Source organism: Oratosquilla oratoria, chromosome 8 (genome assembly GCF_046742065.1).
Source record: "Oratosquilla oratoria isolate Oo_2021 chromosome 8, ASM4674206v1, whole genome shotgun sequence".
In the NCBI taxonomy this organism is placed as follows: Eukaryota; Metazoa; Arthropoda; class Malacostraca; order Stomatopoda; family Squillidae; genus Oratosquilla; species Oratosquilla oratoria.
In genome coordinates, this window is record NC_134784.1 from 6520401 (window position 1) to 6538530 (window position 18130).

The 18130-nt window shown below is 39.8% G+C and overlaps 1 protein-coding gene across 1 annotated transcript in view; it reads right to left on the reverse strand.

Moving 5' to 3' along the window:
• Positions 1-18130, reverse strand: part of Noc3 (Nucleolar complex protein 3) — a 64271-nt gene that overhangs the window by 9969 nt on the left and 36172 nt on the right. The window contains exons 8-11 of the mRNA XM_076188873.1: positions 11890-12020; positions 9547-9738; positions 6372-6590; positions 5707-5888 (exon numbers count right to left, since the gene is read on the reverse strand). Of these exons, the coding sequence (XP_076044988.1) occupies positions 5707-5888; positions 6372-6590; positions 9547-9738; positions 11890-12020 (724 nt within the window). The remainder of the gene's footprint in view (positions 1-5706; positions 5889-6371; positions 6591-9546; positions 9739-11889; positions 12021-18130) is intronic.

An 18130-nucleotide genomic window follows, 5' to 3' on the forward strand; every position in this document is an offset into this window, starting at 1 on the left:
AAATTTTGCTCACACATACTCCCTCACCCCCTATCCCCCCACCCACTCCCCCTCATGCATCACACCATCATCCATACACAATCATTCTCCAGTCACACCTACCTTCTGTCCTCTCCCATCCTTCCTCAACAGACATTCCCCTTTTTCCCAAAGCCCCCTTCACCACATCCATCCATCTAATCCTAGGTTGACCCCTCATGTTCACTCTTTCCAACTCTGGTTTCCACACCTCTTTTACTAGTCTTTCTTCACTCATTCTTTCCATGTGTCTAAACCATCCCAATATTCTTTCATCAACCCTATCTTCCAACTCCCTTTTCACCTGTTTTCCTCACCTCTTCATTTCTCACTCTATGCAGCCTCACTAGTAAACACTATCATACTTCTCAGGCACCTCATCTCAAACACATTCAAACTTCTCTCTTCCTCCTTTATGTTCCATGTTTCTGTCCCATACAGTGATATTCGGCACAATCACTCCTTCATACAATCTCCTATTAGCATCCATTCCCAAATGTCTATTTCTCATTATACTTTTTAATCCATCAAGGCATTTACTCACTTCTATCAATCTATATTCTACCTCCATCTCCACTCCTCCCTTTCTTGCCACATTTGCACCCAAGTATCTAGAACTATCCACTTCCTCCAGTCTCTCTCCCTTAATACTCACTTCTAGTCAGCTGCCATCCTATCCCTTTGTACATCTCATCACTTTACTTTTACCAACATTTATCTTCAGCTTCCTTCTTTCACACACCTTCCTGAACTTTGCCACTAACTTCCTCAATCCCTTCTCTGATCCTGCTACAAGCAGTGTCGTCAGCATACAACAACTGGCTTATCTTTCACTTTTCTCCATCTTCTTTAACCATCTCCAATCCCTGACCCACTACCCTTGCATTTACCTCTTGAACCACCCCATCCATGTATAAATTGAACAGCCAGGGCGACATAACACATCCCTGACGAAGTCCCACCTTTACCTCAAACCACTCACTCTCTCCATTTCTAATCCTAGCACAAGCTCTACTACTCTCATAAAAACTCTTGACTACTCTTAACAGCTTTCCTCCTATCTCATATATCTGCAATAACTCCCAGTGCCTTCCTGTCTACTCTGTCATAAGCCTTTTCCAGGTCCATAAAAGCCCAAAATACATCCTTACCTTTTCCTATAGCTTTCTCACATATCTGTCTTACCACAAATATCTGATCTACACAACCCCTACCTGTCCTAAACCAACACTGTTCCTCACCAATTACTCCTTCTGTTCCTCTCCTAATCCTCTCAATCAAGACCCTCCCATAAGTCTTCCCAACTACACTTAACAAGCTGATCCCTCTGAAAGTACTACACTCACACTAGTCCTCTTTTACCTTGTAAAGTCTATACAGGCACTCTAGTCCTCCAACAATCTACCCTCTCTTAAACAAACATTAAATAACCTCATCAGCCAGTCCACCATTACTGTACCTCCTTCTTTTAGACATTCTGCATGGCATCCATCCAACCCAGGTGCCTTACCTGCTCTCATCATCTTAACAACTCCTTTCACTTCATCTTTCTTTATTTCTCCTCCATTTTCCTCACTCATCATGGTCATTTTCTTTGTGCTTCCCAATGCGACTACTTTTCCCTCCCTATCTTCCTTCATATTTAGTACATACATACATACATATACCAAGGCTTTTCCCCCCTTACAAGGGAGGTAGCCAAAAAGGGAAAGGCATAAAATCATTCCCACTCATTCCATCCCTGAATACACTCTACACCCCTCCACCCTCCCTCTTATCTGAGCACCTCCTAGATGACGGGTCATCCCTGCACCTTGTCCACTGCCCTGGGTCAGAAGCAGTGTTGCCAGACACAGCACATCCACAGTAAGGCCACTTCATTAAATCGGCGACCCCCCACTCTCCGTCCCCCATGCATAAAAGGAGAAGATGGGGAGAAATCCCTTCGGGCTGCGTCAAATTTTGCTCACACATACTACGTCACCCCCCATCCCCCCGCCCATTCCACCTCATGCATCACATCATCCATATACAACCATTCTCCATTCACCCGTCTTCTGTCCTCTCCTGTCCTTCCTCAACAGACATTCCCCTCTTCCCCAAAGCCCCCTTCACCCCATCCATCCACCTCATCCTAAGACGTTCCCTCATGCTCACTCCCTCCACATCTGCCTTCCATACCTCTTTTACTATTCTTTCTTCACTCATTCTTTCCATGTGTCCAAACCATCCTAATACTTTTTCATCAACCCTATCTCCCAACTCCCTTTCCACCCCCGTTCTTCTCCTCACCTCCTCATTTCTCACTCTATCTAGCCTAGTAACCCCCATCATACTTTTCAGACACCTTATCTCAAATACATTCAAACTCCTTCTCCCTTCCTCTCTTATGTTCCATGTTTCTGCCCCATACAGTGCTGTTGGCACAATCACTCCTTCATACAGTCTCCTCTTAGCATCCATTCCCAAATGTCTATTTCTCATTACACTCTTCAATCCACCAAGACTTTACTCGCTTCTCTCAATCTACATTCTACCTCCACCTTCACTCCACCTTTTCCTGTCACATTTGCACCCAAGTATCTAAAACTATCCACTTCCTCCAGTCGCTCTCCCTTAATGACTTCCAGTCTACTGCCACTTTCACCCCTTGTATATCTCATCACCTTACTTTTACCCACATTTATCTTTAGCTTTCTTCTATCATATACTCTCCCAAAGTCTGTCACCAACTTCCTCAGTCCCTCCTCCGATCCTGCCACAAGCGCAGTGTCGTCAGCAAACAACAGCTGGCTCACCTCCCACTTCTCTCCATTTTCCTTAACCATCTCCAATCCCTGACCCACTACCCTTGCATTTACCTCTCACACTACCCCATCCATGTATAAGTTGAACAGCCAGGGCGACATAACGCATCCTTGACGAAGTCCCACCTTTACCTCGAACCACTCACTCTCTCCATCTCTAATCCTGACACAAGCTCTACTACTCTCATAAAAACTCTTGACAGCTCCCAGAAGCTTTCCTCCTATCCCATATATCTGCATAACCTCCCACAGTGCCTTTCTATCTACCCTATCGTAAGCCTTTTCCAGATCCATAAAAGCCCAAAAAACATCCTTACCCTTTCCTATAGCTTTCTCACATATTTGTCTTACCACAAAGATCTGATCTACACAACCTCTACCCATCCTAAATCCACACTGTTCCTCACCAATTACTCCCTCTGTTCCTCTCCTAATCCTCTCAATCAAGATCCTCCCATAAGCCTTCCCAAATACACTTAACAAGCTAATCCCTCTGAAACTACTACATTCACACTTGTCCCCTTTTCCCTTGTAAAGTGGAACTATACACGCACTCCTCCAGTCCTCCGGCACTCTACCTTCTCTCCAGCAAACATTAAATAACCTCACCAGCCAGTTCACCATCACTGTACCTCATTTCTTTAGACATTCTTCATGGCATCCATGCAGACCAGGTGCCTTACCTGCTTTCATCATCTTAACAACTGCCTTCACTTCATCTTTCCTTATTTCTCCTCCATTTTCCTCACTCATCACTCTCATTTTCTTAGCATTTCCCACTGCAGCTATCTTTCCCTCCCTATCCTCCTTCACATTTAGCAACTCCCTAAAATATTCTGCTCATCTTCCCCTTACTGCCTTCTCTTCCATTATCATCTCTCCATCTGCACCTTTTACCTTTTCTCTACTTGATTCGCCTCCTCTTCCTCTCTTAATTTATTTCCAAAACATCTTTTTATTACTTTCAAAATTTTCTGTCATACTCTTACCCCACTTCACATCTGCTCTCCTCTTTGCCTCCTTTACCTTTTGCTTTACTTCTCTTTTCTTTTCTTTGTACCTCTCATATGACTCCCTCGTCCTATTTTGTAACCAATCTGTGAAAGCTCGCTTCTTCTCTTCTACAACCTTCTTTGTTTCCTCATCCCACCATTCACTACCCTTCCTTCTATTTCCTCCTGTCCTTCTTGTTCTACACACCATCCTTGCACACTTTGTGACTCCCTCCTTGTACCATCCCCATTCCTCCTCCACACCTAGCTCTACTCTATCCTTCACACCCTCCCACTCCTCCTTGAGCTTCTTCTTGTACTCCTCCTTTTCATTTAAAGAGTTCACTCTAAGCACCTCCCTACCTTTTGCCGCTTTCCTCTTTCTCTATCTATCCTCCACTCTCAACTTACCTTCCACCAAAAAATGATCTGATATTCCCCCACCCTCTCCCCTTAGCACATGTACATCCTTAACTCTTCCTATCATAGTCCTATTTACCACTACATAATCCATATTTAGCAACTTCCTAAAATACTCTGCCCACCTTCCTCTCACTACCTTCTCTTCCATTATCATCTCTCCATCTGCACCTTTTACCTTTTCTTCTCGACTTAATTTGCCTCCTCTTCCTCTTTTAATTTCATTCCAAAAAAAATTCTTATTACTTTCAAAATTTTCTGTCATACTCTTACCCCACTTCACATCTGCTTTCCCCTTTCCCTCCTTTACCTTATGCTTTACTTCTCTTTACTTTGTACCTCTCATATGATTCCCTCATCCTAATTAGCAACCTATCTATGAAAGCTTGCTTCTTCTCTTCTACACCTTTCCTTGCTTCCACATCCCATCACTCACTACCCTTCCTTCTATTTCCTTCCACCCTCCTTGTTCCACATACCATCTTTGAACACCTTATAACTCCCTCCTTGAATCATCCCCATTCCTCCTCCACTCCTAGTTCTCCTATATCCTAAACGCTCTCCCACTCCTCTCTCAGATTCTTGTACTTCTCCATTTCTTTCTCATTTAAGCAGTTCACTCTAAGTACCTCCTTACCTTCTGCCCTTTTCCTCTTTCTCAACCTATCCTCCACTCTCTACTTACCTTCTACCAAAAAAATATCTGATATTCCCCCACTCTCTCCCCTTAGAACATGTACATCCTTTACTCTTCCTACTGTACTCCTGGTTACCCCCTATATAGTCCATTAACACTCTACCTACCACCCTTCCATCCACCACCCTCTCCCATGTGTACTTATGCTTTACTTTCTTCAGAAACACTGTATTTGCCATCATCAACTCTCTTTCCAGACACATCTCCACCATCAACTCTCCTCTACGATTTTTTCCTGAAACTCCACACTTCCCAATCACTGCATCTATTGGTTCATTTCCTACCCTAGCATTAAGGTCTCCCAATACAATTACATTGACATTTTTCCCTAATCCCTCTATGCACTCATTTAAATCCATTCAAAAAACCTCCCTTTCCTCTACATTATTCTCACTACCAGGTCCATATGCACTTCCTAGCTTCACTTTCATCCACATTAACCTTGAAGAAACCTTCCACTCCACTACATTCTTACCTATGTTTTCAATTACTAGTATAGCCACCCCTTCTCTCCCTCATCCTCTCTTCACTCCTGACACCCTCCCAACTACAATCCCAAACTCACACTTGCCCCTCCCTTTCAACTTAGTTTCACTGAATGCCAACACATCCATCTTTCTTCTCACAAACATACTGCCTATCTCTTCCCTTTTACTCTCATCTGTACCATATTTCCTATGTCTTTCTGACTGGATACAAAGACTGTACAAAACAGAATGTGTTTAGGAACTCGTTTCTTCAAATATACATAGAAATATACAAACTGTATTACTTTGCTAAGCCTTCTAAGACAGGTGTCATCAATTTCCTGTTTGGTTTTCGTTTCAAAATATGAATGTAGAGGCCAAATAAAAGGTGAATGATCTGTGAGTGGAATTTTGAACGCTTTTTAACATTGGTTTTTGCCTCTGCTTCTTCCATCTCCACCTCTAGTTTGCGTTTCATCTTATTAATCTGAAGGGGAAAGAATAAAATGTTAAAAGATGTTCACACAGGAAATATGTAAGTAAATGTGACTGATTATAAGTGGTATCTGTGTATGGTTTAAAAATCTAAATTAGGTTTTCAAGTACAATACATACCAAATTCATCTAAATTTTGAGATAACTCTTTTGGTAAGAAATACGCAGCTAATCTTGAAAGTCAAACTAATGGAATAATGATTTAACATTATTAAGAACTTCATGAGCAGAGACTTGCCAGCTAAAAGCTTGTTTGGCCCAACTGAGTTTACAAGTACTGGTCAACAAAATTTACCCTCATGATAAAAATACTCTTCAATGTCCCTTGTGGCTTAAAGTTTGCACAAATGCACTGAACTTTAAAGCCTCCAAGGGGTACAAAGAAAAATATACTCTGCTCTCAAGACTGAGCAAATGAGCAACATCAGGTCTACTGTAAATTGAAGTAACTGAACAAATAATTTCTTCTAATTACCTTCCTTTCCAGATTGGAGAATTTCTGTCTTTTCTTATTCATTAGTTTTTTAATGAGTTTTTCTTTGTGTGAGAGATCTTTATGTGCTCTGTTTTTAGTTTCATCTTCTTTGTCCAGACTGTCAACATTCTTGATGTTGAGGTTAAGCAGCGAGTTAATGCAGTCAGGATGTACATTGAAGCCCCTTGCACGCACAACTTGGTCAATCCGTTTCACAATCTTAAAAGTAAAATGAGAACCAAAATTATTGCATCATATTAAAAAAAAAAAAATTAAAAAAAAGTCACTTAAGGTTTTCTCTATTTTCCTGTTCATATTTTATCAAATTTCAGCTGTGTATGTTTTGGAAAGAAATTAAGAGAGGAAGAGGAGGCAAATCAAGGAGAGAAGAAAAGGTAAAAGGTGCTGATGGAGAGATGATAATGGAAGAGAGGGCAGTGAGAGGAAGGTGGGCAAAGTATTTTAGGGAGTTGCTAAATGTGAAGGAGAATAGGGAGGAAAAGATAGTTGTAGTGAGAAGTGCTAAGAAAAAGTGATGAGTGAGAAAAATGGAGGAGAATAAAGAAAGGTGAAGTGAAGGCAGTTGTTAACCCCTTCCATACGGTGCCGCACACGTAGGCGTCATGGACTTAGATCTCAGTGGCAGCAGCCAATGCCAGCCGTACGACGTGTCGTAATAATACTCGCATCATAAAATATAGTCACCGCTTATATCGATCGTTCTCTCTTCACCCGTGAATTTTGATAACCATAGAAAATGCGATTACAAAAGAATTAGAAAGAATGTCATTATGGAGGGGCGACTACAATAAATATAATCAAGACGCCGATATGGCAGCCTCGCGAATACACTCGCTCCCCACGACGCCTACGTGTGCGGCACCGTATGGAAGGGGTTAAGATGAGAGCAGGTAAGGCAACTGGGTTGGATGGATTGATACAGAATGTCTGAAAAAAAAGGAGGCACAGTGATGGTGGATTGGCTTATGAGGTTATTTGATGTTTGTTTGAGAGAGGGTAGAGTGTGGGAGGACTGGAGGAGTGTATAGTTCTACTTTACAAGGGAAAAGGGGACAAGTGTGAGTGTAGTAGTTTCAAATGGATCAGTTTTTTAACCACTTCATGCTGGGCCAAAATCTCGCGGGCAGTATTAGCTGCCAGACATACAATGTTGCGTCATAATACTCGCATTATAAAAAATAAAGTCACCGCTGTATCAATCGTTCTCTCTTTCACCTGTGAATTTTGATAACCATAGAAAATATGATGAAGCCAGTTTACAGAGTATGGGGGTCCCGCAGGTACAACTACATTAAATATAATTAAGACGCCGATATGGCAGCCTCACTCATGACACCTATGTAGGCGTCACCGTATGGAAGGGGTTAGGTGTAGTTGGGAAGGCTTTTGTGAGGGTCTTGATTGAGAGGATTAGGAGAGGAACAGAGGGAGTAATTGGTGAGGAACAGTGTGGGTTTAGGACAGGTAGGGGTTGTGTAGATCAGATATTTGTGGTAAGACAGATATGAAAGCTATAGGAAAAGGTAAGGATGTATTTTGGGCTTTTATGGATCTGGAAAAGGCTTATGACAGGGTAGACAGGAAGGCACTGTGGGAGGTTATGCAGATATATGGGATACGAGGAAAGCTGTTAAGAGCAGTCAAGAGTTTTTAGGGGAGTAGTAGAGGTTGTGTTACTATTAGAATTGGAGAGAGTGAGTGGTGTGAGGTAAAGGTGGGACTTCGTCAGGGATGTGTTATGTCGCCCTGGCTGTTCAACTTATACATGGATGGAGTGGTTCAAGAGGTAAATGCAAGGGTAGTGGGTCAGGCTTTGGAGATTGTTAAAGAAAATGGAGAAAAGTGGGAGATAAGCCAGTTGTTGTTTGCTGACGACACTGCGTATGTAGCAAGATTTGAGGAGGGGTTGAGGAAGTTAGTGATAGAGTTTGAGAAGGTGTGTGAAAGAAGGAAGTTGAAGATAAATATGGGTAAAAGTAAGGTGATGAGATGTACAAAGGGAGAGAGTGGTAGCAGACTGGAAGTAAGTATTAAGGGAGAGAGACTGGAGGAAGTGGATAGTTTTAGATACTTGGGTGCAAATGTGGCAGGAAAGGGAGGAGTGGGGGAGAGCAGAATGCAGATTGAGAGAAGCGAGTAAATGCCTTGGGGGATTAAAAAGTGTAATGGGAAATTGACATTTGGGAATGGATGCTAAGAGGAGATTGTATTAAGAAGTGACTGTGCCGAGAGCACTGTATGGGGCAGAAACATGAAACATAAAGGAGGAAGAGAGAAGTTTGAATGTGTTTGAGATGAGGTGTCTGAGAAGTATGATAGGGGTTACTAGGCTGGATAGAGTGAGAAATGAGGTGAGGAGGAGAACAGAGGTGAAAAGGGAGTTGGGAGATAGGGTTGATGAAAGAGTATTGGAATGGTTTGGACACATAGATAGAATAAGTGAAGACTAGTAAAAGAGGTATGGAAGGCAGGGGTGGAAGGAGTGAACATGAGGGGTCGACCTAGGATGAGATGGATGGATGGGAGAGGACAGAAGATAGGGGTAAATGGAGAAAGGTTGCGTATGGATGATGCTGTGATGCATGAGGGGGAGTGGGTGGGAGATGGGAGTGAGGGAATATATATGAGAAATAAATTGACACAGCCCGAAGGGATTTCTCCCCATCTTCTTTTCTGCATGATGGGATGGAGATGGAGGGGGGTCACTGATTTATTGAAGTGGCCTTGCTGTGGATGTACTGTGTCTTGCAGCACTGCTTCTGACCCAGGGCAGTGGACAAGATGAAGGGATGACCCGTCATCCAGGAGATGCCAAGATAAGAGAGAGGGAAGAGGATAGAGGGGAGTGGAGTATGTAGGGGATGGAATGGGTGGGGATGGTTACTATGCCTTTGTTTTCTGGCTAACTCCCATGTAAGGGGGAAAAAGCCTTTGGTATATGTAAGTACATGTATATGTACGCATGAAGCAAACAAGGGTAAGCCTGCCACAGTTTTCGGGCTTCGATGTGTAAGTGCTGTGTCTTGCAGCATTGCTTCTGACACGAGCAGTAGAAAGGGGAAAGGAATGACTCTTCATCCACATGATAAAAAGATAAAACATGGCTCTGCCAATGGCCCCTTACCAACACCTTCCAACTCTAGATTTTACTTACTTCTAAGGAAAGTGTTCCAACTTTATCACTTCGCATTAGTTTGCCAAAGCAATCCATGACCTGTTGACGTGCCGCAGGTACCCGACTGGTGAGGAAAGGGGTCAGGGCCTGGATGATGTTGGTGGAGTAGTTGAACTGCTGGTGCTGTTCCAAAAGCTCACACAAACATTTGATGGCAAGGGACCCAATCCTCTGTAACAAAAAAATCTTATGTCAACTGGACATTAACCTTTTTCCAGGTGGTACCCCTATGGCATAATGAATTTACTGACAGCCAGTTAAGTTCTAGTTCATTAGTGTTAATTATGGTCAAACTCCTTGCCAGGTAAAGAGCACACTCAGTGCTAAAGAAAATCACTTAACAAGAAACAGAGGAAAATAGTCATATCACTCCCCATTAATAATTAATTTAGATTTGCCTCTTCTGTACAAGAGGGGGATGGGTACTTAACTGCTTCAGCATGAGTCAAATTCTCATGTGCAGCATTGGCTGCCATATGAACAATGCATCACACTACTCACATTATAAAATATAAAGTCACTGCTGTATTGTTCTCTTTTACTCTGAATAATAATAAACACAGAAAGCATGATCAAACCAGTTCACAGAATCTGGAGGGAACTCATGTACAACTACAAAAAAAAATCTATAATCAAGAAGCCAACTCCAGCATCCTCGTGTACCCACTTGTGCCTCATAACGCCTACACAGATATCATCATACCAAAGTGGTTAACCTTTCATTCACCTGTATGACACCTTTGGTAGCTCTCAATCAACCCATTCACTAGTTGGGTATAAGCGCATATGGAGGAGACTGCAAGACACCATAAGGCAGTCCCATGTCCCTTACCACCTGTTGTCCTTATCCATAGTTATCTAATTTTTTCTTAAAACTAGCAATTGTTTCAGTGCTAACTACAAGGTCACTAAGTCTATAACATTCATTAACAACTGTTGGTATACCAGTTCTTGCTCATTTCCTTCTTAAAATTAAATTTGTCCAATTTAAATCCATTACTACAAGTCCTGCCCTGCTGCCTTAACATGATGACCTTGCATACACCACCCTTGTTAAAGCAATTAACCCATTTGAATACCTTTATTATATTACCCCACATTTTTTGTCTTTCCAGAGTGTAATTTAAGGTGCCTAAGCCTGTTTTTATATGGTAAATTTCTAAGCCCTTGTATCATCTTAATCATTCTCCTCTGTACTGATTCTATAAGACAGAGACCAAAACTGTACCACACAGTCAAGGATGGGTCTAATCATTGCCAGATATATTTTAATGATTACCTCTGCACTTTTGTTAATTTGTTTATCCTATCAATAAATCCTAATGGCCTATTAGCATTATTCCTGGCACTAATGTGCTGTTTCTTGGTCCACTCACTAACACTTCTTAGTAAGATGTATATAAAAAGTTATAGATCATACAAAAGCAGGATTTGAGAATATTTATTTATCTATTTATCTTTTTTTTTTTTTTTTCATCCAACTAGTTATTGACCAAAAAGGCATGCTCCACTTTTGTAATCCTTTGTAATCATGGCTGTACACAATGGCCATAAGCCACTTGCATGCTACACTGTTCAATACCAGATGCAACCCTGATTACTTAAAACTTTCCATATCTTTATGAATTGTTCCCCAAATTCTTATTCACGTTCAACCTGCCATCACCATCATTTGCTGTGCATCTCATCACTTTCATTTTGCTTACATTCATTCATTTTTCTTCTTTCATATATATTTCCAATCTCAATTCACCAACTGCTTCAGGCATTACTCAGGATCAGTCACAGTCACCCATAAAAAACAATAGTTGATTCACCTTCTACCTCCCTCTACCCCAACCTGTCAATTCCAAACAATAGTTGTCCATTTACCTCCCTCACCACTCTATCAATTTACATTTGAACAATCATGGTGATATCACACAACCCTGATGCAGTTTCACACCTTATAAACCAAACTCTGTTCAATTTGGGAGGTAAAAATACTGACCATCTTATCACTCAAACTTTCAGATATATATAATCTGTTTGACCTTTCCCCCAATTATTTAGCTTAAAGAGGGTTTACTGTAACAAATACCCATCCACCCTGTCAACCACATTCAATAGTGATTCCTCTAAAACTACTACAATCATACTTGTTTCCCTTGTATATCCTTGTCACTCTCCTTCCCCATTAATCATTCTCTTGGCACCTGCTACCACCACAAGTAGAGCTTCCCTGTCTTCTACATTCAACAACTCCTTGAAATACTGCACCCATCTCCTTCTCACACCCTTCTCTTTTCTGTGTTTGTTACATCTGCAACCTTCATTACTCACCCGATCTACTTCTGATGGAATCCTCTTCTTTTTTATCCGGTCAGACATCTTTTCAAGTTTCTTCAGATACTTTTTGTACTGTCCAAGTACTGTGTTTTCATACACAAAGAGTTTCATGGTGTCTTTCTTCACTGAAGAAAAAAAAAATTAAAATGAGCACTGTATCTAGGCCTAGTTGAACTATTTTGAACATCACAAACCGCTAATATGTTTTGTCCTCATCCATTAGCATTCCCCCCCTACCCCCCCTTTTTTTTCTTTTTTTTTATGTCTTAGAGGCGTTGGTGGAAATTTGGTGATCTGACTTGAGTGAGTGACTTATGGGCTCACCCAATGACCAGTCAATTATCTGGGAGTAATTGGTCTCCTACAAGAGAGACATGGGACAAATGACTGATTGATCGATTGATTGGGGATGACAGTTGAGTGAGTAAATGAGTGAGGTGTGTATATTTACCTAGTTGTATTATACAGGAAGGGGAGCTATGCTCATAGTGACCCGTCTTTGTATCATGCAACATCTAGTTTGTTCTTAAATTCTTGTATGATGTTTGCACATACTACTGTTTCATCCAATTTGTTCCAGACATCCACCACACTATGTGGATTTTTTTTTTTTTTTTTTTTTTTTCAGATCTCTTATATAACTATCTTTTTTGAGTTTCTTTTCATGTCCCTTTGTTTTTCTTTTATCTCACTTTAATAAGTTTTTTCTGTCAAGGACTTCCATGCCATTCATGATTCTGTAAATGGTCAGCAGATCTCCTCTTTCTCTTCTTTGTTCCAGGGTTGGTAGTTCCTGTTTAGCCAATATCTATTCATATGTCAATTTTGAAAGTATTGGGGCCATCTTTGTCGTTGCTGTTTGGATTCTTTCTACATACATATACCAAAGGCTTTTTTCCCCCTTACATGGGGGGTAGCCAAAAAGAAAAAGGCTTGGAAACCACTCCCACCCATTCCATCCCCTACATATTCCACTCCCCTCCATTCTCCTCCCTCCCTCTCATCATGACACCTCCTGGATGATGGGTCATCCCTGCAGCCTGTCCACTGCCCTGGGTCAGAAGCAGTGTCGCAAGACACAGCACATCCACAGCAAGGCCGCTTCATTAATTCGGTGACCCCCCCCTCTCCATCCCCTCATGTAGAAAAGGAGAAGACGGGGAGAAATCCCTTCGGGCTGCATCAAATTATTTCTCATACATACTTCCTCACCCCCCATCCCCCACCCACTCCCCCTAATGCATCACAGCATCATCCATACACAACCCTTCTTCACTCACTCCTATCTTCTGTCCTCTCCTGTCCTTCCTCAACAAACATTCCTCTTTTCTGTAATGTCTCTTTTACCCCGTCCATCCATCTCATCCTAGGATGCCGCCTCATATTCACTCCTTCAACCTCTGCCTTCCACACCTCTTTTACTAATCTTTCTTCACTCATTCTTTCCATGTGTCCAAACCATCCTAATACTCTTTCATCAACCCCATCTCCCAACTCCCTTTACACCTCTGTTCTCCTCCTCACCTCCTCATTTCTCACTCTATCTAGCCTAGTAACCCCTATCATACTTCTCACACACCTCATCTCAAACACATTCAAACTCCTTTTCTCTTCCTCTTTTATGTTCCATGTTTCTGCCCTGTACAGTGCTGTTGGCACAATCACTCCTTCATATAACCTCCTCTTAGCATCCATTCCCAGATGTCTATTTCTCATTACACTCTTTAATCCCCCAAGGCATTTACTCGCTTCTCTTAATCTACATTCTACCTCCACCCCTACTCCTCCCTTTCCTGCCACATTCGCACCCAAGCATCTAAAACTATCCACTTCCTCCAGTCTCTCTCCCTTAATACTCACTTCCAGCCTGCTGTCAATCTCTCCCCTTGTTCATCTCATCACCTTACTTTTGCCCACATTTATCTTCAGCTTCCTTCTTTCACACACCTTCTCAAACTCTGTCACTAACTTCCTCAATCCCTCCTCTGATCCTGCTACAAGCGCAGTGTCATCAGCAAACAACAACTGGCTTATTTTCCACTTTTCTCCACTTTCTAATTTCCTTATATTCTTTTTTGTACTTTGTGCCATAGCATACTCCAATCTTGGTCTTACGTGACTAATATTTGTTTTACCATTACTTCATCCAAGTAATTAAAATCCACCTTTATTGATCTTAATAAATTGTAGGTTTCTCTGACTATTTTGTTTATATGCTTGTCTGGGGGCATGTCTTTGGTGATAATTACTCCTAGGTCCTTTTCGGAACTTTACTTCTTTTGTACATGCATATACCAAGGCTTTTTCCTCCTTACAATTTTAAATTGTCCTGATATTCTTTTTTTTAACTTTTTCCAAAATCCATTATACTACATTGATTAATATTGAAGTTCACTTCCCACTTTTGGCTCCATTCCCAGACTTTGTCCAGGTCTTTTTGTAACAATTCACAGTCTTTTTCTGTACTTACTTTCTTTAGTAGTTTTGCATCATCTGGAAAGAAGTTCATATAACATTCTACACCTTCATCCATGTCATTTATATATATATATCAAACATTATCAGAGCCAATACTGAACCCTGTGGGACTCCACTTATCATTTCTTCCCAGGTCGAATTTCTATCTCTGAGCACCACTCTCATTTTTTCTTCCATGCAAGAAATCTTCTATCCATTTCAGTAATTTTCCTTGTACACCTGTTGTTTTGAGTTTTCTTTATAGTTTTTTGTGTGGTATTTCATCAAATGCCTTTTGTAGATCCAGGAAAGTACAGTCTGCCCATCCATCCCTTTCTTGCATTATATCTATTCACCTTAAATAAAAAGAATCAAGTTTGTGGCACATGATATTTCCTGTCTAAAACCAAACTGTTTTGGATTTAAGATATTATTCCCTTCCAGATGTTTAGTCCATCTACTTTTGATGACTTTTTCACAGATTTTATTTTAGCTATTGTACTTGTAAGGGAGACTGGTTTATAACTTATTGGGTCTTCATGATATTGGCATTTTTCCAGTCTTGTGGTACCTTTCCTTCTTTGAGTGAGCAATCTATTATCTTATATATTTTGTCCATTAGTTCATCTATACATTCTTTTAGTATCCAGTTTGCAATTCTGTCCAGGCCGTGTGATTTTCTGACATCAAGGTTCATTATTTGGTCCCTTATTTCTTTCTGTGTCACAATTATTTCTTTCATTGGGGGGATCTTTCTCCCTTTCCTTCATCCCAATTGTGTGTATTTTCATTTGTGAATACAGATTTGAAATGTTTGTTCATAATTTCAGCCATTTCTATATCTTCTATATATTCCATATTCCCTTGACGTAGTTTCACTATTTCCTGTTTGTTTCTTAATATACCATTTACATATCTGTAGAATAATTTAGATTGATCCTTATGTCTATTATGTCTTTTTCATACTTTCTTTTTTCTTCCCTGTGTATTTTTACATATTCATTTCTTGGTTTAATATATATATGCCACTTTCCAGCTTTTTTTTTCCCATCTTTTACATGTTTTGTCTCTTCTATCTTTTGCCTCACTATATTTTTTGTTGTGCTAGCACTAAATGTATACCTTTTCCTGTTTTTGTTTTGGTATGTATTTATCCACACCTTCATTATAGATTTCTTTTAATAAAATCCATTTCTCTTCCACCTGTGTTTCTTCATTAAGAAGTTTTCCCAATTTGCTTCTTGAAATTTTTTTCTGAGTTTCCCAAAATCATTTTGTTATACATCAGTATTCCTTTTATGTGTTTTTCATTTCTTCCCAGATAAGTTTTCTTTTTTAGTTCAAGCTCAAGCAGTATGTGGTCACTCTTTCTAAATTGGTGTTTTGTATTCCATTTTATCCACAATTTCAGGTTCTGACACAAATACTAAGTCTAGTCTCAACAGTTCTTCATTATTTCTATGTCTGGTATTCTCTCTTACCCATTGAGTCGTTGTGTTTTCAATGGTTATATATAGTAGTATGTTTCCCCAAAGGTCCTCTCCACCTTTCACTGTCATCTCCCAACATATTTCTTTAGAGTTAAAATCACTCATAATTACTAAGTTTCTTCCTTCTTTCAATATTTTATCTAATGTATGCCTTGTCTTCCAACATTTTGGAATGGTTACTCTCTTACCAAGAATGTGTTTTCAGGTGCACATATATCACTACAAATTTTCTATTTTTTTTTTTTTTTTTCACTATTTTCAACTTTTATCATAATCAATTCCACATTATCATTTCCTTCTGTATTCTTTCTCACATTTATCCCTTAGTCAAAAACATGACTCCACCCTGTTCTTCCTCTCTATTTTTAATCCAGTGATTATATAAACCTTGTCCATCATTATTTGATGTGTATTTACCTAGTTGTATTATACGGGAAGTGGAGCTATGCTCGTAGTGAGTCTTTGTATCTCACAGCATCTAGTTTGTTCTTAAATTCTTGTATGGTGTTTGCACACACTATTGTTTCATCCAATTTGTTCCAGACATCCACCACTCTGTGTGGAAAACTTTCCAGATCTCTTATATAACTATCTTTTTTTGAGTTTCTTTTCATGTCCCTTTGTTTTTCTTTTATCTCACTTTAACCCCTTCACTCCGAGCCAAAATCTCGCAGGTAGCATTAGCTGCCAGACGTGTGATGGTGCGTCATAATACTTGCATTATTAAAAATAAAGTCACCGCTGCATTAATCGTTTTCTCTTTCACCCGTGAATTTTGATAACCATAGAAAATATGATGAAGCCAGTTTACAGAGTATGGGGTTCACGCAGGTACAACTACAATAAATATAATCAAGACACCGACGTCGGCATCCTCGCATACCCAATTCCAGTTCGACCAGTCTTTGTTCATATGTCAGGTTTGAAAGTGTTGGGGCCATCTTTGTCGTTGCTTTTTGTATTCTTTCTAATTTTATATTCTTTTTTGTACTGGGTGACCATATCAGCACTACATATTCCAGTTTTGGCCTTATCAGTGTTTGTAATATTTTCTTAATCATTTGCTTATCCAAGTACTTGTTGATTTCAACAAATTGTATGTTTCTCCGACTATTTTGTTTATATATTTTTTGAGTGACAAGTCTTTGGTGATGATTACTCCTCGGTCCCTTTCAGAATTTATTTTCTTTACTTCTCTTCCATCAATTTTATACTGTCCTGATATTCTATTCTTGCTTTTCCCAAATTCGATTATACTACAATTTCTTGATGTTGAATTCTACTTCCCATTTCTTGCTCAACTCTTGAGACTTTGTTCAGATCACTCTGTAACGAGTCACAGTCTATTTCGGAGTATATTCTTTTCAACAATTTTGTGTCATCCACAAAGTTCATGTAATGTTCAATACTTTCGTCCATGTCATTTACACATATAGCAAATGTTATCAGAGCCAGCACTGACTCCTGTGGGACTCCACAAATCATTTCTTCTCATTTTGAATATTTGTCTCTGAATACTACTCTCATTTTTCTTCCATATAGGAAGTCCTCCATCCAATTCAATAGCTTTCCATGTATGCCTCCTATTGTTTCCAGTTTACACAGCAATTTTCTGTGTGGTACCTTGTCAAATGCCTTTAAATCCAGGAAGGCACAGTCTGTCCAGCCATCCCTTCCTTGCAATATATCAATCAATCTTGAATAGAAACAAATCAAATTAGTGGTACATGATCTTCCCTGTCTAAATCTAAATTGCCTCAGGTTCAGTATATTGTTCTCCTCCAGATATTTTGTCCATCTATCTTTGATGATCCTCTCACAAATTTTAACCATTGTACTCGTTTGGGACACCGGTCTATAATTTGCTGGGTCTTCCTTATTTCTCCCCTTATATACTGGCACTATACTGGCATTTTTCTAGTCTCCTGGTAATTTTCCTTCTTTGAGTGAGCATTCAACTATTTTGTATATTTTTCCTGTTAGTTCATTTATACATTCCTTCAGTATCCAGGCCATGTGATTTGTTAATGTCAAGCTTTAATATTTAATTCCTTATTTCATTCTGAGTAATATTCAATTCCTTCATTGGAGGAAATCTTATTTCAATTCTTTGTTTACAGTTTTGTAGATTTTCTTTTTCTTTGGTGAAAACAGATTTGAAATGTTTGTTCATAATATCTGCCATTTCTATATCTGTGTTTTCTCTGTTACCTTGACATAATTTAAGTATTTCCTGTTTATTTTTTAGTTTGCCGTTTACATATCTATAAAATAATTTGGGTTGATCT